Genomic DNA, 24,187 nt, shown 5'->3' with positions numbered 1-24,187 from the left:
TAAAATAAGTAATAATAGCAGGCAACTCACACACTGGTTAAAATAGCATCATGAAATATTTCTATTCATACTGCAACACAGATAACTGCTACCAGGAACTGAGAAAGTAGCAGATTCAGCAAAAAACCCTAGGTTTCTTTCATGACCAAGATTTGCAATTCAATCAAAAGGCCATGTAAATACCACACCTGCTTTTTTGCCAGTCAGGCCATTAGCCAGAGGTTAGAGATGAAAAGTTATGCAAACAGAATCTCATAAGGCTTGTGACAGGATCAAAGAAACAATGCCAAGACTTATGATAAACACGATGCCTTAATATAGCTCAGATAAGAGAAATCCAAACTGAAAAAAACCTGCTAACATCCTTAAAGTGATTAAATTACAGCTAAATCGCTTTCCCAGAAAAGGTGGAGAAAGTTCAAATTCTATCAAATATTATGATAAACTTACATTTTACTCAGCAGATCCCAAACTTTTTCTAACTGCAGCCCCTCTTGCAGCTTGATGGATTCAGACAATTCCAAATTTCTAGATGATATAGTAAAGTCACGTACTTGACTATTCAGGGAACTGCTGTTCTGTGATACTATGTTGCCAGAACTGATCTACAATCAGTACAGCTGTCTCAGTTATTAAATAACTAGTGGTTTAGTCCAAATATTTCATTACCGAAAAAAAAAACCCACTGTTGTACTACCAACTCTGCTCATATTAGCATGGGCAAGCTGGTGATTTTTCTCCTCTATTCTTATTTGATATGGCTGTAAGGGTGCTGACTCATAAGTGACCCTGAATTAGGGCACACATCTGAGTTGATACATTTTTCAACACATACAGTAATATGTCAGCGTAGAGATCGCAGTAGCTCAGGAGGAGGTGTATGTTCAGCCGCCTACTGCTAGAGATGCAGTAACCTCCAGGAGAAAAGGAGGGCAGGCAGCTGGTGGAGATTACTGCTGTAGACATCCTAGGCGAGTTGGCCATTGTTTAAGAATTACAACCCTGCAGTCAAACCAGACAACTTTCTTTGGTTACAGCCTGTTGGATTTGAGGTAACATATTACCCAGCTACAACCACCCTGTGTACACCAATGTGCCCCCAATACAAGCTTGGATAAAGCGTTAAACATACATTGTTCTTTGGAGCAATTCTATTTCTATCCACTTGCTTTCATTCTCTTGGCTTCCGTACTGCTCTCCCCCACCATCACCTCCATAGGTGTTTCTTTATAGATTTTCTTCATATCTCCTAGTCTCACCCATTTCCACTGGGGTTTCACTTTAAACCATTTCACACCATGTCAGCAGGAATCATAAGGTGAACTTCCAGCATACATGCAACATTCCATGTAAGATAAATTGTACGCTTCATAACTAAGATTTAGAGTTCATGTTACAAACGAGACAGATGTGGAGAGACAGCAATCCCTGACACATGCTTCAGGATAGCAGCAGATTCAGAAACAAAGCATCGTGTCAGCTGACGCTTACTTTGTAGTAGACGTAATAAAAATAAATGAAATGTGACCACTGAGCATTCACAGAGAAAAAATAAAAAAATCCAACAGCACCGCAAGGTCCGGGTGGAAAGGCACCGGTCACCATTACCTCAGATGATGTGACTAAGACAACAAAAGCGTGCGCTTCCCAAGGACGGACTAAATAAGTAGGGGCGGAAAAATACAATACGGAACGCGAATGGGAAGAGGATGAAGGACCTACTGTGCGAGGCGAAACCAAACCCCACCCGGCGCACAACAGCCCGCCCCGGCGCACCACCGCCGCGAGCAATGCCCGGCGGGACGCGGGCCCGCTGCCCGGCCGCCGGCGAAGCGGCGGGCAGGCTGCTGGGGCCGTCCCCGCCGCCGTCCCCGCGAGCCGGCCGGGGGAGAGCTGCCGCCGCCCGGCCCCCGGGCAGTGACAGCGTGCGCGGGGCCCGGCAGGGGCGAGGCCCCGCACCCCCCCGGCCGCCTCCCCCGGCCGCGCCCGGGCGCCCCCTCTCTCCGGCTGGCCGACAGGCCGCGCGGCCCTCGGGGGAGCCGTCGCCGGACCCAGACCCACCTGACCGGCAGCCTCCCGGCGACAGGCCCCGCCACCGCCTGTCCCCTGCCCCGCCGCCGCCGCCGCAGCCCCTGCCCAGCCCGGCGCTGCCCACAGCTACCGGCTCCCGCAGGCCCCGCCCCGCTCCTGGCTCCCCCCAGCGGCCGGTGAGAAGCGCTAACCCCCCCCACTCCGACCCCTCACCCCGAGCGAGGCCCCTCACCTGCCTGTCAGCCCGCGGGGCGGGTGTGCGCGCGGCGGGAGCGGGCGGGAGCGGGCGGCGGCGGCGCCCCGGTGAGGTGAAGTGAGCTCGGCTCGGCTCCGCGCCCGCCGCCTCTCGCCTCTCTCGCGCGCGCGCGAGCTCCGCCGCTCCCTCCCGCGCCCCCGGCGCGAGACACACACGCAAGCCCCGCCCCCGCCGCCGCCGGAGCGCGACGCCCCGCAGCCCCGCCCCGCGGCGCGCGCTCGCTGAGCCGGGCTTCCCTCGGCCCTCCCCGCGGGGCGGCCGGGCTGCTGCGGGCACCGCCCCGCCCCCTCCCCGTGTGTGGGCGTGGCCTCCGGCAGCCCGGGCGCTGCGTCACCGCCGAGCGCGGCCGCAGGAAGTTTGACTCCTCTCCCGTGCCGTAGCGGCTGCTCCGGGCCGCCCCCCCACCTCCCTCCGCCTGTCCGGGCGGGAACTGTGAACTGCCGCTGCAGGACGGTGACGGCCCCTCGCCCCAGGTACTGCGGCTGGGCCGGACGAACCTTCTTCTCCTTTCCCCTCCCCCGGTGGCGGCGGAGCCGGCCCCTCCCGCGGTGGGCGAAGGGCGCGCGGACGGGGGGGGCGGGTGCTTCCTCAGGGGCCCGCAGGCCTGAGGGAAGCCGTTGGCGGCGCGGCGGAGGGGCAGCACCGGCCCCGGGCCGCTGCCCGCCTCGTTTCGGGCGCCCGGCTTCCGCGGCGGTAAGGCGGCAGGTCTGCTGCCCGCCCGGCCCCCCGCCTCCCGGCGGCGAGGCCGAAGGTCCCCCGGCCGCGGAGCCGCGGCGAGTCGGCGTTTGGAGAGACCCCCCACACACACACCCCACCCCCCCGAGGGAGAGTGAAGCGGTTGGGGCAGGGGGAGGCAGCGCGGCTCTCCTCGGTTAAAAAAAACCTCTTATCTCAGCCTGGGGGAGTGCTGCGAAGGCAGTGCCGAAGCTGGTACGCTCAGCCCCGCTGCCAGCTCGGCACACTTACCTCGGGCAAACGTCAGTTTCCCTGATAAATGCTCCTTCCTTAGAGTACTTCCAGCCTGCTGTAACTGAGCCCTGCCTTCATCCAGGCAGGCAGAGCAAAGAGCCTGCTCCGGAATCTTTCTAGTTCGGGGTTTTTTTTGTGTAAATAGCCAAAACCAGCATTGAATTAATTCCTTAGCCATTATTCCCAGGGGACGCTAAAGTGAGGGGTTGTAGTAAATTGGATAGATCTATAAGACTGTACAAGGAATGATGCAGTTATTGACATACAAATTATCACTATTTAAATTAATGTTTCAATGAATACAGTAATTCAGACCTCTCACAATGATGATGACTGACGTACACTGAGGTCTTGATAACCTGAACTTCCTTTTCAACCGTAGAAGCAGAGAACCCATTTTAAAGTAATTTCTGAAGAATACTGTAGAGCAGGTAAGTGCATGCTATAACATACAAACCCCTCTGTCAAGCCTAAAGCATCCCAAAAAAGGGATATTTTACATTGCTGTCTTAGAAAGCAGAAGGCTGAGCATAGATACAGGCTTGCCCATGCCTGCAGTGTTCTGTCAATTTCAGGTGTTAATGGTTTTCCATTCAAAAATAAACAGTGTCAACCTGGAGCAAAACAGAAAAACAAAGAGCTTGAGAGCTTTAGATTTTTTGTGGTAACTTAATTAGCATGTCAGTTTAATATGGTCTTGCTGCCAGAAGTGTCATCTGTGCCTGTAATCACAATGTTTTTTATGATCTGCAGTTCGACAGATCTCCCACAGCTCTTACAGAGTTCAGATGTTTTAGATTCCAGCCTGGATTAATTTCTTGTCTGGTAATTGCATTTGGCAAAATTACAGGCTTTCTACAGTTACCATTGGACAAGCTGCTTTTCCCTTTAAGTCCCAAACCATTACTCTTGAGTTAAAAAGCCTGCTCTCTTTTCCTTGCAGTGACTAAAGTGACTTATACATAAATGATGTGGTTATAAATCAATCTGACAGGCTTTTAGAAAGAAGTACCCCCATAAATAATTTACGATAATTTACTGCCAGATCTGGTCTGCAGAACAAGCTCTTTTCTTTTGCTTCATCTTTATAAATGTGAAACTCGCTGTTCAAGACTGGATTGTTCACTTTTTGTTTTTTTTTAACTGTGAGGTGCTGCCATTTCACACCTGGAAAAGAGCTTGTATGCCAAACAAATTGTTTCACTTTTCCTTCAGTTCTACCCCTCGGTGCAATAAAACAGAGCACCTCTTACTACAAACCTAGCTCATTGTCATTACAGGCTTTTTTTATAGCATCATTGAAAGATTATTTGTGAAGGAGTACCAGTTAATCCCTTTAATGAAACATTTTCTATACAGAATTATGGATTAATGCAAAGAAATGAAGTAATGCAAGAAATTAAGTGGTATTTATATTATAAAGCAAATGTGTTTCAAATCTAGAATTGTTTGGAGTGATCTGTTTCATAAGGTGCTATTGATGCACTATTATCTAATGAAACCTTCTAACGCAAAAGTGATGATGGGTGCAGAATTTTAAAACAGTGAACAAACTTGTGTAGGAGAGAAGTAATTTACCCTGCTATCAAGGAACATGTTTGGAGGAGTAACCAGCCAAATTTGAAAAATAAGCAATCTAACACAGCAACACATGCATTAAACTAACCCGTTTGGACTGGAATTAGATTTGTAATTGCTGGGAAAGTAGGACCCTAAAGCAACTTCTGATAGATATAGTGATGTTCAATGAATTCATGACAAGTGTATAAAGGCTGTTAGGACAGAAGACTCAGGATAAGGAGATGAGTTTCTCATCCTGTATTCCAAAAATGCAGGAACTGACCAGATAGGCTTCATTTCAGATGTTGGATATATTCAGACATTCTAAATAGAAACATTCCCCCGCAAAGGCACTATGTTATTCTGCTAAGCTTGTATAAAGATAAGGAAGAAGAAGCTTTACACCGTGTTCATTAAAATGTCAATGAGTAAAAAGTGTAACCAGAATTAGTGTTTTCTGTTTTGTTCAGGCAGGGTATCGTCATCCTAGACACACCAAAAGTAAATGTAGTACTGCCTGATAAATCTAAGGGTTAAATTTTGCTTTTGGAGCCACATATATAGATTCCACTGAAATAAGTGGGACTGTCTGAAGGTATGACAAATCTGAGATGGGCTGCAACTGAGGAAAAATTGGTATAGTGGTATTTACAAGCCTTGAAAGCAAATATATTTAAACTACTGCAGATAGCTCAAACTTTCTGTATCACACCTTTCTATTCTCTTGCTGGGGTGGTTTTACTACAGAATGTGGCCTGAATCAATACCAATAAAATGCATCGATATGGTATTGGCAAGCATCAGAGGCCACCTTTAGTTTACAATAGACATCCAGTCTCATGACATCCCTGTGCATTTCATTGTTTAGCCTATAAAACACTGAATATCTTTTTGTTCTGTTGAAGTTAACAGAACATTACCTCACTTTTCTCAAGTCATGAAGGCTGTTTCCCTAGAGATATTATCAGAAGTCAAAACTGAGGAGTTACATTGTATGCAGTTTCCCACAGCCATTTCGTAATCTGTTTTCCATTCTTTTTAAACTGTGGTATAGCACAGGCCTGTCTCGATTAGGCACATCATCTACTTAAAAGATGTACACCTCAGCTCAGTGTTGGATAAAGCAACCTTTGCATAACAGGTTAATCAACTTAGAGTTTGGAGTTTGCAGAGAAGATAATACTCCACAGAAATACACAATTTTTGAAGTTTTCTTCTGTTAGACCAATATGAACCTTGGGTTAAAGTGGTGTTTAGTGCTTGCTATATCACTAGTTGCTGCATGCGTAGCTGTTTGCTCTTGGTGGGCTCAGCAGAACTGCATTTATTGAAAGAATGTTTAAGATTTTTGCTCGGCAAACTAAAGCTTCACTGTGAAGGAAACTTACCATATAGAGAAGGATGAGGCTGAATAAAAGGCTAAAAGTGCACAGTATATTAAAAACATCTTACAGATTGTGTGATGCTGCAATTAATTTCTTGAAACAACTGTGTTCTAGCTGAGGGTTTCCCAAGTTGTGGTACTTAAACAATTCATTGCAAACTCTTTCAAAGTGATACAAAACTGCCTGTTTCTACCTTACATGTGAAGAAAACTGGGAACTGACATTCCTAGCACAGGATTAAGGCACGGTGCAGGGTTCAGAAACCTAGTTTGTAAAGACAAAGGGGAACTGGCAGGAGAATAGGTCAATTAGGACCAAAATCTCTTTTTGAAATAAGGGACAGTAAGGTAGACAGGTGTGTGAGGACATGTTCATTTAGAAAATTAGAAGTTATGTGCAGACTATCATGGAAGTTGAGGGTGTTGCTGCCGTAACCTATAATAGTTGCACTTGAACAGATTAAATTAATGATTATCTGGTCTAAAAATTTGGTTTATTTCCTACATGGGAATTTGTGTACACACACAGGTTTTTGTCAGTAGCTGTTCAGTTCACTACCACCATACAAATAAATACCTACTTCTAGAGTGTTGTTGAAAATTAATAATTCATCTCCAGTTTCCTAAAGCGGCCATTTTTCTGATTGGGTACCTAATTTGTCCAAATTTTAAGCTTTTCTATTATTGACTTTTTTTAAAAAATATGATCAAAATATGGTAGTAGTAGAAGCTGTTAATATTCTTTGCCTGTTCTAGTCTTATCAAGGTAATGTTTTGGAACACAGTACAATACCTGTAGTCTTGTGTGTGTTTTTTCTCAGTGATAAGAAAACTTTCTGAGAACATTACAGTTCCTCACAGCCTCCTTCTGGTGAAACTGGTGTGTTATGGTCTAGACAAGTGGTCTGTGCTGTGGGTGGGGAACTGGCTGCCAGGCCACACCCAGAGCGTGGTGGTAAATAGCTCCTTTTCAAACCTGTCACAAGTGGGGTCCCCCAGGGATCGATATTGGGCCAAATGCTGTTTAATATCTTCATAAGTGATCTGGATGATGGGATCAAGGGTACCCTGATGAAGTTTGCTGATGATACCAAGCTGAGTGTGGAAGTGGACACTCCGGAAGGGAGAGCCACCCTGCAGGAAGACCTGGATAGGCTGGAAGAGTGGGCTAACAAGAGCCTCATGAAGTTCAACAAGGACAAGTGTAAGGTCTAGCACCTGGGAAAACATAATCCAGGAGTGCAGCACAGACTGGGATCTACCTGGAGGGGGAGCAGGTCTGGGGAAAGGGACCTGGGGGTCCTGGTGGACAGCAAGCTCAATGTGAGCGACCAGTGTGCTGCAGCGGCAAAGCGGGTCAACAGGATGCTGGGTTACATCAACAAGGGCATCGCCAGCAGAGATAGAGAAGTCATTACCCCACTCTACTCAGCGCTTGTCAGGCCACACCTGGAATACTGTGCTCAGTTTTGGTCCCTGCTATGCAAAAAAGATGTGGCCAGGGTGGAGAGGGTCCAGAGGAGGGCCGCAAAGATGGTCAAGGGACTGGGAAGCCTGTCATGTGAGGAAAGGCTGAGAGAACTGGGTTTGTTCAGCCTTGAGAAGAGAAGGCTTAGGGGAGACCTTATCACCATGTTCTGGTATTTGAAGGGTGGCTACAAAGATGATGGAGACTTTTTTACAAGGAGTCACATGGAAAAGCCAAGGGGTAAGCGATGCAAGTTACTTCTGGGGAGATTCCAGCTGGACACAAGAGGAAGATTTTTCCTGATGAGAACAATCAGCCACTGGAATAATCTCCCCAGGGAAGTGGTGGATTCCCCAGCATTGGACACTGTTAGGATTCAGCTGGACAGGGTGCTGGGCCATCTTGTCTAGACCGTGGTTTTAACAAGAAAGGTTGGACCAGATGGTCCTTGAGGTCCCTTCAAACCTGGCATTCTATGATTCCATGATCACCAGCTAAACTGAAAATAATTCCATGTAAATAATAAATAATGGTCACAGTCACAGAGGTAATAAATTATAATTCCTAGGTGCCTTTAAGCTGATAATAAACAGCTTTTATCATCCTGCATGCAGAGCAAGTGTATTTGAACTTTAATTTTTAGTATTTAAAGATCATTTGAAAATACAGCTTTTTTAACACTGGTTTGTGAGTCAGGCAGTCTCCTAGCACTGTCCTGGCCCTGGAGGGTGTTTGTGGCTCTTTTGTACTCTAGTCAATAGCTTATTATCTACTTCAGTATTAATGTTTCATGTGAGTTGAAATATTGGGAGGCAGGAGGGGGGTGGGGTGAGGAAACAATGTTGCACTGAGGAATGGCCTTGCCTTCCCTACCTCCTGGCTCTGGTATTGAGGTAGATTTATAGCTCCATTTGCAGAATTAACTTTTCTCTCTTTTGAACTCCTACTCTAATAATTTTGAAATTGAAGTTCTGTCACATTGAAATGCTCTGACAATTGCTTTGAGACATGGGGCTTTTCTGTGCTGCACTTCACTGATTGAAAAAAACCACCACATTGCTCTAATAGAATGTTTGGTTTAAACAGGGCTCACAGCTGAAGCAAACTGTTCCTACAGGCAAAGCCTGAAACAAAACTGACATCATCTGTCTCCTTCACACAAGCTGTAAAGTAATACATAATTTGAATACAAGCCACTGACGTGTTTTTAAACTGTTTATTGCGAAGAAGTGTATTGCTAGTATTCTCTAGCAGCATCTGATCTGTTGGATTAAAACCATATGATGTGAAGTTGTTTTCAGCAGAATTCTGTACTTCCCCTCATTCAGAATCAATTCCCACAACTTATTCAGAGCTTCATTAAAGGTGTATCTCTTTAGAGAATTTAGACTGATAATGGTACACACCATATAAATACTTGAAGGACTTAATACTGGTTTCAATTAAAGCAGTTTTGCTTCAAAATGCCACCCACCTACTGTGCAGAAAGATTTGTGGCAAACTGGTAATAGGATTATGTAGGCAAATGCACGCATTTTGTTCATTGTTTTTTCCCCAAGGGCTTTATAATGGTTAAGATCTGATTTAGCCTGCTGGGGGGGGGGGGGGGGGGGGTGGAAGTAGGATTGTTCAAACTTTGATTCCCTCTGCCATTCACCACACATACTATTTTTTTTCCTCTCTAATCATCTCCCTCACAATGCAGTGGGCTCTTCACTTAACAGGGGAAATAGCTTGCTTAAATCACAAGTGTTTCTCCTGTTAATATTAATTTTTATTTGTTCTCTTTCAAAACCAAATGTATTTACCACAAATTGCATCTACCTTTTGATTGAAATGCATTCAAATGTATAAACACTGTACAATTATATAACTTTGTACCAAAGAGGAATAATTATAGCCAACCAAAATTAAGGAGAATTTTAGCTACACCTGGCATAATTACCAGTGCTCATACTTGCCAAAGAAACAACTAGTATCTTTTTTTCTGAAAATTGTTTGCGAAGTTCTCAGTAAAGTTTGGCTTCCTTGTTTAGAGACTAGAAAAACAACTTGGTTTAAAAAGTGCTGAACCTGAAGTACATTAGCAAAGCATAATACTAGCCAGGTTCTGACTGACTGTCAAATAATGCTATCTACTGAGGATTTTAGACTTTCTCAAACTGTTTTGACATCTCCAGTTGTCATGTATATATATTGATTTGTCTTTTATTGGTATTGCAATCAAAAGTCTTAGACTAGCAGTTGGACTCAGCATTTGTGCAAAGACAATAAAAGATTGTCTCGATGGACTTGTATAGAAGAGCTGCTGCAGCTCCTTTGCATGCCTGCTGTATAAGCTCTCAGCAAGAGCACTTCTCCAGCAGCAGGGTGGAGTGGGAATGCAGTAGGGTAGTTGTGGATACTGGCTTGGAAAAGGGTGCCATCTACTGAATTATCGGTGCACCTTCTTAAAATTCTTACCGGTTCTGTATGTTTTTCAACTCTGCCTAGTTTATGTGATACCATCCTAACACAAGACAGTATGACTACAGTCAAAACAATAAAATAAAGACTGACAAGTCAGGGTATAGACAAGTAGAATTTTAGAAAGTTGCCTCTGGTTTTTTTATCAGAATCTAAGTATTAATGGATATTGAAAGTGATCTAGGAACACAGTGCTAAAGAACCTGAAAGAGGGAATTATTTTGTTTTTCCCTACCTAGAATGGTACAATGCATTCACATGTACCTAAAAGAAAAAAAAAAATCTCATTTGTTAACAGTGTAATATTTAGAATAAGGACTCGAGACATTATTACTTTTTTGTTCTAGTCTCTGATCTTATGCAGCATCCAGATGCTGTTGGATTTTTTTTTTTTTTTTTTACTAGCAAGAATAATTTATTTATTCTGCAAATAAAATAATTGTTTCACTGTTGTCTTAATTTAGGCTCACCCTTACTGGTTGGATGGACAACCAGAACAGTGCCTCTGCTTCTAGGATGTAACTAGCCATTTCTGCCTACATAGTATAACATATTTAAGAAAAAGAGTTTGGACTGTTTTGAAATAACATCAGAAAGCAAATCAACTGGTGCTGCAGCAGTTCCATGGAGTGAGAAGTATAATATTACAGTAATGTCCAACACCTCTATTACAGGATATTGTTAAAAACAGCTTTTTGGCACGTCTTCATATGGACTGTTAGTTCTGTTATCTTCAGTGTTTATATTTTCTCTTCTCTTTAGGGATGCCTGAAAGTCAAGGGAAAGACAGCGAAAGCTGCATCAGCAGCAATAGTTCCAGCACTAGCAATTCAGTTGCTTGCTTTGGACAGGTCAGTTCCTTTCGCCTGAGAGGGAAGTAGAAGTTTTATGCTTGCGCTTCTGGAAATCTGCTCTGCATATTTACTCATTTTAAAGTTGGATACAGTAAGGCTGGAGTCATATCCATTACCCTACCTATGCTATACCTAATTATACATTACATTTTCCTCCATGATACCCTTGGCATGCCTCAAGTTGTAATAAATTGCTCTAGATTCTCCACAAAAGGTTTTTAATTTTGTTCCTTAAAAGTGGGGCTCATTTTATTCTTTCTTATTCCTAGATGGCCTGAATCATGCTTATACGCATTCTCAGTACTGGTTCAGAAAAGATCAACTACTTTCAGCTATTAAAAAATAATTTTAAAAAATAATAATTTGGAAAAAAGAAAACCATATCTGGACTGAACAGACCTTTTGGTGGTGAATTCTCTTCTCCATGATAGGCATTTATACATAGTCCCTGAATATGGCATAGGCATGTACACTCCTCTGTTTTCCTTACACATTTTGGTTACAGGCTTGCATTCTAGAGCCAGAAAAAGACAAAAGTTAATCTTTTAAGTTTAAATAGAACCAAATATGAATAAGAGAGGTTTGGGAGGCGTTGAAACTTACATGGCACACAGTCTATCAAACTCTGTGTTCTGCTGAATGATAGGGCAGACAATACATGCATACACAATACTTATGATTTAGGTGGTGACATCTCTGTTCTGTCCCACATCAGAGCATAGCAACACAAGCTTTTTAGTGCTTGAATCCTTAAACATGCGTTTAGCTTTCTCTAACCCTTACAAATTGTATTTCTATTAATACAAGGAGCACAAGTTACAACACTTTAGGCTTCCAGTGATGCTGGTGTTATCTAATGATAACACCAGTGATGTTGGAGTTAGCCAGAGGACCTTTCCTACATGAGGGGAATTTGCTGAACACTCCTCAAGAAATTCCTAATTTGACTGCTTGCCTGAGCTGCTATCCTCCCTGCCCTGATGGCATATGATGGTAGAGTAAGGTTAAACTTTGGTTTTGATGGAGCTTTTAAATACACTTTTCTTGTTGGTCAAAGAGATACTGTGGGGTTTTTTTGAGAGGTAAAATACAAGCTTACATGTGTGTTCCTGGCAACCTGGACTAGGATTATGATTGCATTAAGATTTCAATAGGATACTAATAGGTCTGGCTCATCTCAGTTTTTCTAATGTAAGTGATGGTTATGAGAAATTAAAAATAATGGCTACAGCTCAATAATTAATGCTTGTATACATATACTTCAAGAGTAAGAGAAAAAAAACAATACAATGCACAAATGTAATGCACATGCACACCCTGAGGTCTTTCCTTGTCTGTTACATCCTGATTCTAAAAATGGATCATACACCTCTCGAAAGGACTGTTTGTGGAAAAATTGAATGAAGGAATGACATTAGGAGAAGAGGGGGAGGTAAAACAGGGATAGTGAGAAGATTTGTCTTACCTTGTTTTTGTCAAGTATCAATACACAGCAAGTGAATATCAAGCTATCCAGCATGCTCTTCGTCAGAGACTGGGTCCAGAGTATATCAGCAGTCGGCAAGCTGGAGGAGGACAAAAGGTATGAACAAACATGCGTAGATGTTTCAATTCACAGCTTTTTTTCCAGGAAAACTAGGGTAAAAAATGTTACAATAATCCTTACTTTTTTAAGTTAATTTCCCACTAGTAGTTTAATATGCAGATATGAAAGCAAAGTCAGCAATAGCATAAATTCTGGCTTTTACTGAGCCACAGGTTCCTTTTACACTTTAAAAAAAAGACTTAACTTTTCACTGCATCATCCTTTACAATGGAATATTTATGTACCTGTGGAACATTAAGATGTTTTTATTTTTTCCCAGAACTGGAGTATATGAGCATTATATAACATTGGTTACATTTTACTCTCTTTAGTGCCCGCTAGCTCTGCCTTCCATTGATTAAGTCATATTTGTTGTCATATTAACCCCTCCATCAAAGTTGCTGGAAAAGGGTGAATCTAAAGCTGCACCATCATCCTTTTATTCACATTACCTGAACCTTGAACTTAGCTGGGTTTCCTCAGTGTAAGACAATGTGTGTAATCCCTCTTTAAAATAAAGCATGTGTGGATGTGTGCACATGTGTATGTATTTATATAGATTTATGTACATAAGGGGTTTTTTTTCAGGTCTGTTACATTGAGGGTCACAAGGTAATCAGTCTGGCCAATGAGATGTTTGGCTTTAATGGCTGGGCTCATTCAGTCACTCAGCAGAATGTCGGTAAGTATCTCTTGAGGGTAAAGAAGTCTTTCCTCTTGTTTCACTGTGAGGCGCTGAAGGAAAAGTCTCTTAGATAAGGACCAGGCTATCTATCCTAGAACTTGATCACTTCAAAGAACCTGGGGAGAGGCATGTGGAATTTCCAGGTGTCTCAGCAGTAGGTAAGATTCAGAGAAACTGAATAATAATGGAGCTTCTGTTTTCTTTTTAGGTCTTGCACTGGAATATGTCATAGTCATTATGCTAAGTGTGTTTATGATTATTCTTGAGCTATTCTAATCAAGTTTTCTGATCTCTATGGGAACACTCAGTCAAGAGTAATTACAATTAAACTATTTAACACCCAGCAGCCTTGAGCCAACTTTCATACTCGCCTGTCATTTTTATATTCTAGCAAGTTGATATTCTCAGTTAATATTCCCCTAATCTTTAGGGACCCATCTTTTTTTGCAGATTCCTCTTCTAGCCAATACCTGTTTCTGAGATTTTAGCTGAAATAGTTCCTATCAGGGGAGTAGTATCTTTGTTTGCACATCTGCTATGCTTAGACTGAAGACTGGTTGTTGAAGTAGCTCAACAAAGCTGCTTAAATGTACCTCCTTCCTTCCCCACTGCCTTCAGAAGTCTTTTCTTACCTCAGACCAGTAAATTTTAGACAAAAAACAAGTTAATTCACTGTTTTCCATCTATTCTGTACTACTTTTTTTTCCCCCTTTTCAGTCAAGAAAGGACTGGCATCCCACAAACGTCTGTCTTTTTCAAATAATAAGCAATTCCTTAGAAATTCAGAGACAGAGGATTCTGTTATGTTTGGTTTTAAATTCCTGGGTAGAAAAAGGGCTTGCAGCTCCAGCAGGTTTACAAAACAATTAAACAATAGACCAGATGAGTACAGAACTTTTGGGCCCCAGAATACAATTACTTGACCTTCAAAGCATTTCATTTCAGACATGTGTCATGTTTCTATCAGACTTGCAAGACTGCTAACTGGAGTGCCCTATGTATATTATATAGCATTTATTTTGGTGTAAAATAAGGTAGATTAGAGAGTTGTATTGCAACCTGTTAAGCTCTTCAGGCAGTCTGCCCTGGATACAACCTTGTGCAAGATTTTGCAAACTGGAGATTTCTAGTATATAATGGGAAAGAAATTACTTTTATAGACAACAGTTTCTTTTCCATTGCTATTTTTCTAAATTGATACTTTAAATCTTTCCTTCCAGCTGAAAAAATTGTTACACTTTGAACATTTAGGATATGTAGCTCTTCTTTCATATGTTTAGGTTTATACACATAGTAGCAGGGTGTGAGTGTTTGGCAGGTCTAGCCACAAATAACCAGAAAGTATCACATAACATGCCCAGAACATACATGCAAGTTAGCATTCTCAAACTACAGTTAATATTTTGTAAGTCATGCTCCATTTTATAGAAGATCTTGGGTGCATTCAGCAAGTATGGTACAGGTTTATGAATGTCCTCAAAGGACAAAATAAAATCTATATGTGGATCAGAAGTCTTTTGTATTATTTAGGATATTGCTTTTCCTTCCCCCAGACTTTGTTGACCTCAGCAATGGCAGGTTCTATGTGGGAGTCTGTGCATTTGTGAGAGTTCAGCTTAAGGTAAGTAGATTTTTTTGTTGTCTCTGTCTGTGTTTGAGCAATTGCCTAAAGCTGTGAATGAAGGGTCATGCATAGGTCAGACTGTGGTTCTTGAGTACTGTACTACACCAGAGAACTCAGTGGTGTCCAGAACATTGACCTTGCTATAGAACAATCAGCTAAGAGCGAGTAATCAGGCTTAGGAAAGCACAGCGTCTAACAAGAAGTGCTGTATGTTCAGAAATTCCCTTATACTTAGTATTTTTAAAATTTTACTGCAGGATGGGTCATACCATGAAGATGTGGGGTATGGTGTCAGTGAAGGCCTAAAGTCTAAGGCCTTGTCCCTAGAAAAGGCAAGAAAGGAGGCAGTAACAGATGGACTGAAGAGGGCACTCAAGTAAGTGAAGATTAGTACTTGTACATTTTCAGAAGTTAAGTGAAAATTGTTATTTTCAGTCACAGTGAGCTCTCTTTTTTTTCTCAGGTGCTTTGGGAATGCTCTTGGGAACTGCATTCTAGACAAAGACTACCTACAAGCTGTGAATAAGCTTCCACGTCAGGTGCAGTACATGGACTGTTAGAGCAGGGACTGCAAGATGTCCGCTGCTCCTGGTCCTTCATATTAAAAAGGTTATAAATAATGATATCGATGTATCTCATCCCTACAGAGTTCTTCCCTGACATTTTACCACAGCTACTCTAAATTTTGACTATTTGCAGTAGGCAAGATTACTGTGGTGAAGAAACAGTATCCTACTCAAGATCTCATGTGACATTGAGGCCGCACCTCGATTACTGTGTTCAGTTTTGGGCCCCTCACTACAAAAAGGACATTGAATTACTCGAGCGTGTCCAGAGAAGGGCAACGGAGCTGGTGAAGGGTCTGGAGCACATGTCGTACGAGGAGCGGCTGAGGGAACTGGGGTTGTTTAGTCTGGAGAAGAGGAGGCTGAGGGGAGACCTCATCGCCCTCTACAGCTACCTGAAAGGAGGTTGCAGAGAGCTGGGGATGAGCCTCTTTAACCAAGTAATAAGCGATAGGACAAGAGGGAACGGCCTCAAGTTGTGCCGGGGAAGGTTTAGACTAGATATTAGGAAGCATTTCTTTCCAGAACAGGTTGTGAGGTGTTGGAATGGGCTGCCCAGGGAGGTGTTTAAGAGTAGGGTCAACATAGCGCTTAGGGACATGGTGTAGTTGAGAATGGTCAGTGTTAGGTTAATGGTTGGACTGGATCTTTAAGGTCTTTTCCAAACTAAATGGTTCTGTGATTTATGGCCATGTTGTCTAAGTCTCTCTGTTCAATGCCATCTGTGTTCATAGCAGGCTAAATGTTACCATAGGAAACACTGAACTGTTTGAACTAGCTTGTTCTAGGTGCCATTTTCTCCATGTGCTGCAGTTCTTAAGACTGTTTAAGCTTTGTCAGTTGCAGCAACTCAGTTCATCGCCCACATCTGGCCACATTCTTTAAATGTGAATCAGCAATGATACCAGTGCCAAGTTACATATTCATCACATAGGTGAAATGGAAGTCCTTGGGGGAATAGAGTCTGTTTCTTTACTGTATGCTTTTGCCCTATAAAAGGCAAAAACCAGAACACATCTCTGTTTGTTCTCATTGTCAGTGGTAGCGCAATCCAATTGACTATTATGATTTTTAAAATTCAAACTTACTTGTCATATTCCTCTCATTACTGGATTTTTCAGGAATAAAAAAAAAAAGGATGGGAAATAACTGCATACAGTTATACAATTTCCCGTTGCTATAATAGGTCATAAAACCAGAGGCTGTGGGCAGGGCAGAAGAGTAGGCAGACAGTATATCTATTATCTGTGTAACCTACCCTAAAGCAGGTACAGCTCCTCTGTGCATTCCTGGAAAATCAGGACTATTTCATTTAGTCCTGAAGTCGCTCAAGCTGACAGCCTATACATCAGCCAGTGGGCAGCAGGAAGAAGGAGCGTTCCTTTAGACTTTAGGGAGCTCTGGCAGAAAATAGAAAGTTTTTTCATGAGAAATACTTCTTCCTTCAAATAAAGTTTTTAATATGCATAGCACAGAATGTCCTAGAAACAATACCAGGTGAGTCACATACCAAAGCTGCTTGTTGTAGTTGGAACTTTCACTTAATTTTAAGCAAAATCCATACAGTAGCACTGTCAATATGATAATTGCTTTGTCCTTTTACTAACTGGTATTCAAACTCTACCAGGCCCTAATGCTCAACACAGCTAGATAGAAAATAAACTCAGTAACAAAATTTACAGCGTGCCTGTATTTCACCCCTCATCGTTCTTGTTAGAATAGTTAACAAGTAGTTATTCTGTACCAGTGTGTTTGTACTGATGTCTCAAGCAAAGGTGAATTCTACAGGTGGTTTCAACTTCCAGTTCCCCAAATGGGATTCTTCCCAAAAGATCACTGGAAACTACTAGATGCATTTATGATAGAAAGGGTGAACCAAACTGTTTAGGCTGGGCCCACAACAACTTTTAGCTGTTGCTAGTCACTTCAAAGTTTTACCACAGAATGACAAAACAGGTAACACTATTTTGGTTTGCTGCATGAAGAGTGGACAAATGGCCCTGCAAACATCCTCTGCTTGACTTCAAAAATGTGTTGGTACCTTAATTTTGCAACTGAATTATGAGAGCAGGATGTATTGGACTTGGCTGCTGGAGGATGAGGAATAACATTAGGAAGATCTACACTTCAATTTATTTGTTTTAAATACCTGATATGATACTATTGGCAAACCGTGGCTCTTGGATGTATAACAAATTAGCACATACAACTGATGTGTAATTGAACACTTATTTTCCTTGCCGTAACTATGATTCTTATCCTTCCCAAACAATAAGAAGCCATGTTACATCTTGCTTTGCTTTTCAGACTCCTTATCTCCTTAGGTTTCAGTTTGCAAGGGAAGAGATACAGTTACTTTACCCTCTGTGAAACACTAGGTCAGTGAACCTTCTGAGGTAACCAACACCATGGAGCAATGCCTCTTTTGGAGGTCTTTGGTCAGGAAAGAGACAAGAAATTGTGATGTACATCTTCATCAGTAACAGCCATACTGTAACCCTGTTCTTTCAGAGCTATAACAATTCATAAGTATGCTGTGATGTAACACAGCAGTCTTCATAGTATTAAAGTTGTCCTGGCTGTTACTGAGGTTGCACCTCAGTAACCAACAATATTCCTGTTAGCTCCTGACGTGTACCAGTTGGGGGCAGTAGGCTTCTAGGCAGTAACCTGCCTCGCTGAGTGAAGAAAAAGTAAGCCCTTTACAGCTTCAGATCCATGGAGTTTCATAGTAGAGTTGCCTTCATCATGCTAGGATTTACCAAACTCTGCTAGCCAGCCTAGAGCTGTAAGGCAGTTCAACCTAGCTAACTTAAGACTTCAGGAGCAGATCCAAAGTGACTCCTTACCAAGTAAAGATGACACAGATCTCTGCTTTGTTGGGGTCATTGTTTATTAGTGGCATTGCCACAAACTTGTAAAGTCACAGAGCCAAACCATCCCATCTTTAATAAAAAAAGAATGGTGTACCTTCCTCAGTCACCTCATGATGGCAGAACTGAGTAAAGGTTTGCCACGCACTTCAATACAAGCATGAAAGCTGAACTGGCAAAGCCAACAGACAGCAACAGACTTGTGAGAGGGTGGGAGAAGCTGTAGAATTCTGCATCGATCACCTACATCTGTTCTCGTTTGTGGAGAGCACAGTATGGGCAGACATGGGCTATCTGCCCTGCAGCACTGAACTAAAACTAACACAAAGTCTCATGAATTCAGTGATTAACTAATTGAATGACTTTGTACTGAAAATGTATTTCAGTTTTCTAACTTACTATTCCACTTAGAGCAAACAAACTGGATTTTTCAATAGTACTGTATAGAAAAAAGCTTGTGCATATTTCATTAACTTGATGAGGGAAACCTCTGAATATATTTTCTTTTTTTCCTTTACTAGATACCTGCTGAGTTAGATTTGGTCAAAGCTAAAAGACAGGACTATGAGCCTGAAATAGAGAAAGCAAGATACAATAGCTGCCTGGAAAGGCAGAACGCAGGAGAGAGACAACATTGTGAGATGGCATCGAACTGTAAGCCTGGTCAGACAGAGGCTGCTGTAGTGACAGCAAATCAGAAACAGCCAAATAGTTCCAGGTGAGACTGCTATTATAAATTTATTTGATAAGCTATATTAGAAGTTACTGTACCTTTTAAAACACATGGATGGGCCAATTCGGAATATGCCATTAAATGCTAGTTTAGTCAATTTTCTTGGCTGTTATTTCTTTATGCATTTTTTTCTTCGTATAATGTAATTGGTGAAATCCTGTTTAACTTTGTGCTTACTTGGGGGGAGGGGCAGAAATACAGACTCCTTAGCTATTGAGTGTGATGCCACTTACCAGCGGAAATTGCGACAAAAACAGCTACAGCAACAGTTCCAGGAACAGATGAAGAAAAAGCATCAGGTTCCAGTAGTTACTCCTAGCAGCAAACAGGGTAAGGCTTGACATTAAAAATTGACAATTTTAATGCTAGCTACTGGCAGGCACGTGTTACCCTCAATACAGAAGCCTGACCAGTTTCATTTGCTTTTGTCCTGTACTATCAACACACCCTTGAAGCCAAAGGAAGGAGGATTGTCATACTTTTTTCCCCTTATGTTCTTAAGGTGGCAGGAATGTCAGCTCTAAAGCTGCATCATTAAAACTTCAACTTCCCAACCTCCCTAAGGCATCACACAGCACAGCGGCTGCTCTCAGTACCATTAACATGCTGCGCCCGAGCTGAGGCTGCAGCACTTCACTGAGGTGGTTGCAGGCAAATAGACATTGCATTAGCTACTACCATGTTGCTATTTACTCATGGGGAAGTCTGGATAGCTGTGTCATAAGCAGGAACTTGAGGATGGGGTAAACAGGCTAAAAACCATTTTAAAGTAGTGCAGTTGCTCTTGTCAGCTGTCATCAGGTACAGAATCTTACCATGCCACATACTGCTACCAAAACATAACCAGCTCTAGGAAAAATGGCAGTACCTGGTAGCACTCACACACTGTTAAGAAGGAGCAAAAATGTTCTTCTGTATTTCTGATATTAATCTCTTCTTGTGTTGCCTTCGTCCAGCAACATCTGATCCTCCTGTAAAGCACAGCACTCCAGCAGCAGTACAACAGGAACTAGCAATAGAAGAGGAGTTCTTTGCAGGTCAGCCAAAAAGTGATGAGTAATAGTGTTAAACCATTAACATTTAAATCAACTCTTCAAAGTAAAGGTACAAGGTCTGAAGAGGCTGGAATAATAGAAGTGTGAGTATGAGTCTGATATTAATACAAACTTTGCTTGAGTGGCAGGCAAATGACATCTATCACTGTGAGGGGTTTCACACGCTTTTCACTAGAGTTGTTATACCTCATCAACATAAAAGATATTTTACAGTTTAACTTTTATAGTTGCTACCACTTGTGGGAAAAGAGTGGGCTGGTCCTGGAGTTACTGTCATTCCTGCAGCACAATACTGCTGGCTTTGGTTTGATTGCCCTTTCCTTCATTCTAGATGATCCTGAACTTTGGGACATTTCCTTGGAGACTGTTGATCTTAAGATAATGGGTCACAGAACAGCAGATCCATCAGCTGGACACCAGACACCTGAAACACCCCGTGGACATCATCAAATGACTACTCGTAACAGGACACCTCACAGAATGAATTACCACAAAGCTTCTGCTAGACTTGCACAATTGCAGCCATCTGCTACAATCATGAGCAACAGGAGCTGTGCCAACCAGCATACCCCAGGTACGTGCTACCAAAAAACGACTGCGTTCTGGCCTAACAACGGCTCTTGGCTTTGAAAGCAGCACTGTTAGATTAGTAAATTGGAGTGGGAGAAACATTCACCTTTTCTCAGACTGGCTGCAGCTGCTGTGATAGTGGGCTAGGAGAACTGTTTTTTCTATCCAACTGTCCTATCAAGGAAGAGCTAGAAAAGGAATTGAGGAGCACTTTTAAATCAGAAAAAAGCTTTATGAAACTTCCATTTCTCACTGTCTCCCTGTTTGGCAGAGCACAGCCCTCACAGAAGTCAAAGCTTGAAGAAAAGGAGGCTAGAACCTACGTAAGGCACCTGGTGGTGTCATTACCTCCATATGGGATTACATCAGAAGACTGCAGTTGGGTGCTCAAATTATGTGAGGAAGTTCAATGCATTAATGGATTTTCCTGTATATTATGGTGAAGCAACACAGAAGAGTTTAATACAGCCAGCAGGAATTTAACATATTTTTAGGTTATTACACGTTTCAGATGCCTTTTTCTATAAACAAGCAATCATTTCTGCTTCTGCAGCACTAGACTGTGGCTGTATTACAAGCTGACTCTACACATAATTTGCCTGAAATGGTAAGAGAATTAATCTTTAAAATGAGATGCAATTCAGAGCTGCTTTCTCCCTCAGTGTTGCGTTTCAGCACAGAGAAAAGATTTTCAGTCCAATGGGGAGCGGGTGGGTTATGGTCAGATGACAGAGCCTACGAAGCTGCACTCTCCCAGTCGGTGAGGCTGAGGCTGTGAAGCTGGGCAGCGTCTGCCCCCAAGGTGCAGCCCAGCCGTCTGCCCCGGCCCACGGCTCCTCCTCAGCTGTCCCTCGGCCGCATTGGGCTCCTGCGCAGCAGCGGCACGTTCAGCCCTGCCTGCGCAGCAGGGACTGCTGCCAGAGCTGCATACAGCATCTCAGTATTTGCTTGGGCCCTTTGTAGAATGAATGGGAGCTGCACTTTTGTTTTTAAATAAGCTTTCAACCCTTCTCAATATAAAAATAAACCTGAAATTAAAAAACAACCCACACTTGTAGCTGTTTGTGCCTCTATACAGAATCACAGAATTGTCTAGGTTGGAAAAGACCTTGAAGATCTTCCAGTCCAACCATCAACCTCACACTGACAGTTCCCAACTACACCATATCCCTAAGTGCTATGTCGACCCTACTCTTAAACACCTCCAGGGATGGGGATTCCACCACCTCCCTGGGCAGCCCATTCCCACACCTAACAACCCTTTCTGTAAAGAAATGCTTCCTAATATCCAGTCTAACCCTGCCCTGGTGCAGCTTGAGGCCATTCCCTCTTGTCCTATCGCTTGTTACTTGGTTAAAGAGGCTCATCCCCAGCTCTCTGCAACCTCCTTTCAGGTAGTTGTAGAGGGTGATGAGGTCTCCCCTCAGCCTCCTCTTCTCCAGACTAAACCCCCCCAGTTCCCTCAGCCGCTCCTCGTACGACCTGTGCTCCAGACCCTGCACCAGCTTCGTTGCCCTTCTTTGGACACGCTCGAGTAATTCAATGTCCTTTTTGTAGTGAGGGGCCCAAACCTGAACCCAGTAATCGAGGTGCGGCCTCACCAGTGCTGAGTACAGGGGTAAGATCACTTCCCTGTCCCTGCTGGCCACGCTATTGCTGATACAAGCCAAGATGCCATTGGCCTTGGCCCCCTGGGCACACTGCTGGATCATGTTCAGCCGGCTGTCAATCCACACCCCCAGGTCCCTCTCTGACTGGCAAAACCCTTCAAACCATTACAACTCATTTCCCGTTTAACAAGCTCAAAGAAGTGAACACATTCTGCCTCCTTACAGGTAGGAAGCTAAAGAGACTACCCCCACGTCTGTACAGCCTTGCATTTGCTTTAACATGGGCAACAGAAAACTTCAAGTGCGTTTTAAACTTCAGAGCAAAGTAACAGCAGTTCCTTCCAATAAGGTCAAAGAAAGAGTTCTTAAGCTGTATTTCAAACTGGATACAGTAGTATTTTTCAGAAGTGCAGTGCTGGAGATGAGGAGGATGATAGCACAGGACTGGCAGTTAGAGCTGAACCGGGAAAATTTACACAAACTCTAATTAGTCCAACTGCAAAATCAATGTTGGACTTGAAACAAGACTTTGTTCCTGTACTTTACAGTCACCGCTCTATCTGGTCAAGCCTCTTAAAGCAGTCTAAATGTAAATACATTCAAAGTATTCAGCATTTATTCCTGTTCCTCCTACTTTCCCTTCACCACTTAATTGGTCCTTTTTCCTTAAAAGATCTACCCAGTTAACTCCTCAACAGGACAAAGAATAAGCATTGACTTCAGTAGGGAAAGATAGGAGAAATTATAATTAACTGTAATAAATGACATCTAGAAAATAGTTTCACATTTCACTGTACTAGTTTCTCTCCAGTGCTGCATTCAGAACAGCTCAGGGAAGAAATACGTACCACATGCTTGAGTCATGCACCCCCTGTTCTGTTGAAATCGGATACCTGTTAGGATGGGAATGTGCAGACATTCAGAATTAATGTATTCAAAGCTGCTCTGAACTTTTACAACAACAAAAAAAGTCTCATAATACAACTGCATCAGCTTTCTTGACCCTATGGAAATGATGCAAACACAGCCAGGCCTCCTCTAAGAGAAATCACCCCAACACGCCTCTCAGGATTGGTCCCTTTGAAAAGGGCAGTAAAACTTATACTAGTTGTTTTTTTTTTTTTTTCTTTAAGGCCTTGTGCAGCATGACTCATAACAGAAGCTGTTCTTAAAATGGAAAGAAATGCAGCAGCAATTAGTGTTTAAAAATACCAAATAATTCCTGCAAGTCTACAGCAGAGAATGACCCTGTAAAGTAGCTCCACTCTTCTACTTTACCAGTACAGTTGCAAATTTGGGGATGGAATTTCTATTCTAGAGCTACACTAAAAAGTTCCTCCTCCCCAGCACTGCAGGTGCCCAGCCCTGCTCCCTTCCACCGCAGGGAGGAGGGCAAGGGGCCCAGCGGAGTAGGACCCTTCCGTGCCCGGGAGGGGGTACGGGGGCTCCCCCAGCCCTCGCCGCAGGCCCTGCTCCAGCTTCACTGCCCGAAGGAAGCACAGAACCGCTGCTAGCGAAGCTGCCAACAGGGAGAGCCGCCAAGTTCCTGACGGTCACAGCCGAGCCTGTTTCTCTGCTATTTAGTAACTTCTTGACAGTTTCAGCCATAAAAGCAATCCTACTGCCTACACTCCACAGCTTTGCCCTCCCCTTCCCCTCAGCCCCTCCTCTCATACAGAACCACCATTCTATTAATTATTCTTTACAGAACCTTGTTTCAGAGTATTCTATTAAAAAGCCAGAGGCTCATTACTGATCGCTGGTTTTGAGAAGTTAAGCATCTCATTAAAATGGGTTTCTTGTACTTTCCTGTGATAAACTGATAAATTGGGTAACAGAACACTCCAGGAAGAGGACGGAGAGGTTGGAACCTGCTGTTCAACAAGAAAACCCACAGC

At 43.0% G+C, this 24,187-nt stretch overlaps 2 protein-coding genes across 15 annotated transcripts in view; one reads left to right on the top strand and one right to left on the bottom strand.

Annotated features, from left to right (window-relative positions):
* The window catches only part of ERC1 (ELKS/RAB6-interacting/CAST family member 1), a 305,039-nt gene extending 302,617 nt beyond the window's left edge, over positions 1-2,422 (bottom strand). For 9 of the 10 annotated variants that reach the window (XM_074871663.1, XM_074871668.1, XM_074871665.1 and 6 more), the window contains exon 1: positions 2,264-2,422. The gene's annotated coding sequence lies outside the window, so the exon portion shown is untranslated. Of the gene's footprint in view, positions 1-2,061; positions 2,151-2,263 lie in introns of those variants that run through there. The other variant, XM_074871664.1, reaches the window with a different exon arrangement.
* Positions 2,423-2,599: 177 nt separating this feature from the next.
* Positions 2,600-21,758, top strand: RAD52 (RAD52 homolog, DNA repair protein). 5 transcript variants are annotated; one of them, XM_074871657.1, is made up of 13 exons: positions 2,600-2,760; positions 3,639-3,687; positions 10,897-10,985; positions 12,469-12,570; positions 13,162-13,255; positions 14,812-14,879; positions 15,140-15,258; positions 15,346-15,421; positions 18,843-19,039; positions 19,242-19,384; positions 20,011-20,091; positions 20,441-20,683; positions 20,951-21,758. In XM_074871657.1, the coding sequence occupies exons 3-13, from the start codon at positions 10,899-10,901 to the stop codon at positions 21,004-21,006; spliced, it is 1,266 nt and encodes a 421-aa protein (XP_074727758.1). In that variant the 5' UTR covers positions 2,600-2,760; positions 3,639-3,687; positions 10,897-10,898; the 3' UTR covers positions 21,007-21,758. The 5 variants fall into 5 exon arrangements, with proteins under 5 accessions (XP_074727758.1, XP_074727760.1, XP_074727761.1 ...); XM_074871659.1 differs by having other exon boundaries at positions 3,562-3,687; XM_074871660.1 differs by having other exon boundaries at positions 19,248-19,384; positions 20,951-21,756.
* Positions 21,759-24,187: the final 2,429 nt, after the last annotated feature.

Source organism: Strix uralensis, chromosome 5, assembly GCF_047716275.1.
Source record: "Strix uralensis isolate ZFMK-TIS-50842 chromosome 5, bStrUra1, whole genome shotgun sequence".
In the NCBI taxonomy this organism is placed as follows: domain Eukaryota; kingdom Metazoa; phylum Chordata; class Aves; order Strigiformes; family Strigidae; genus Strix; species Strix uralensis.
Note: the sequence above shows the minus strand (reverse complement) of the source record. Positions and strands in the feature narration are given on the sequence as shown.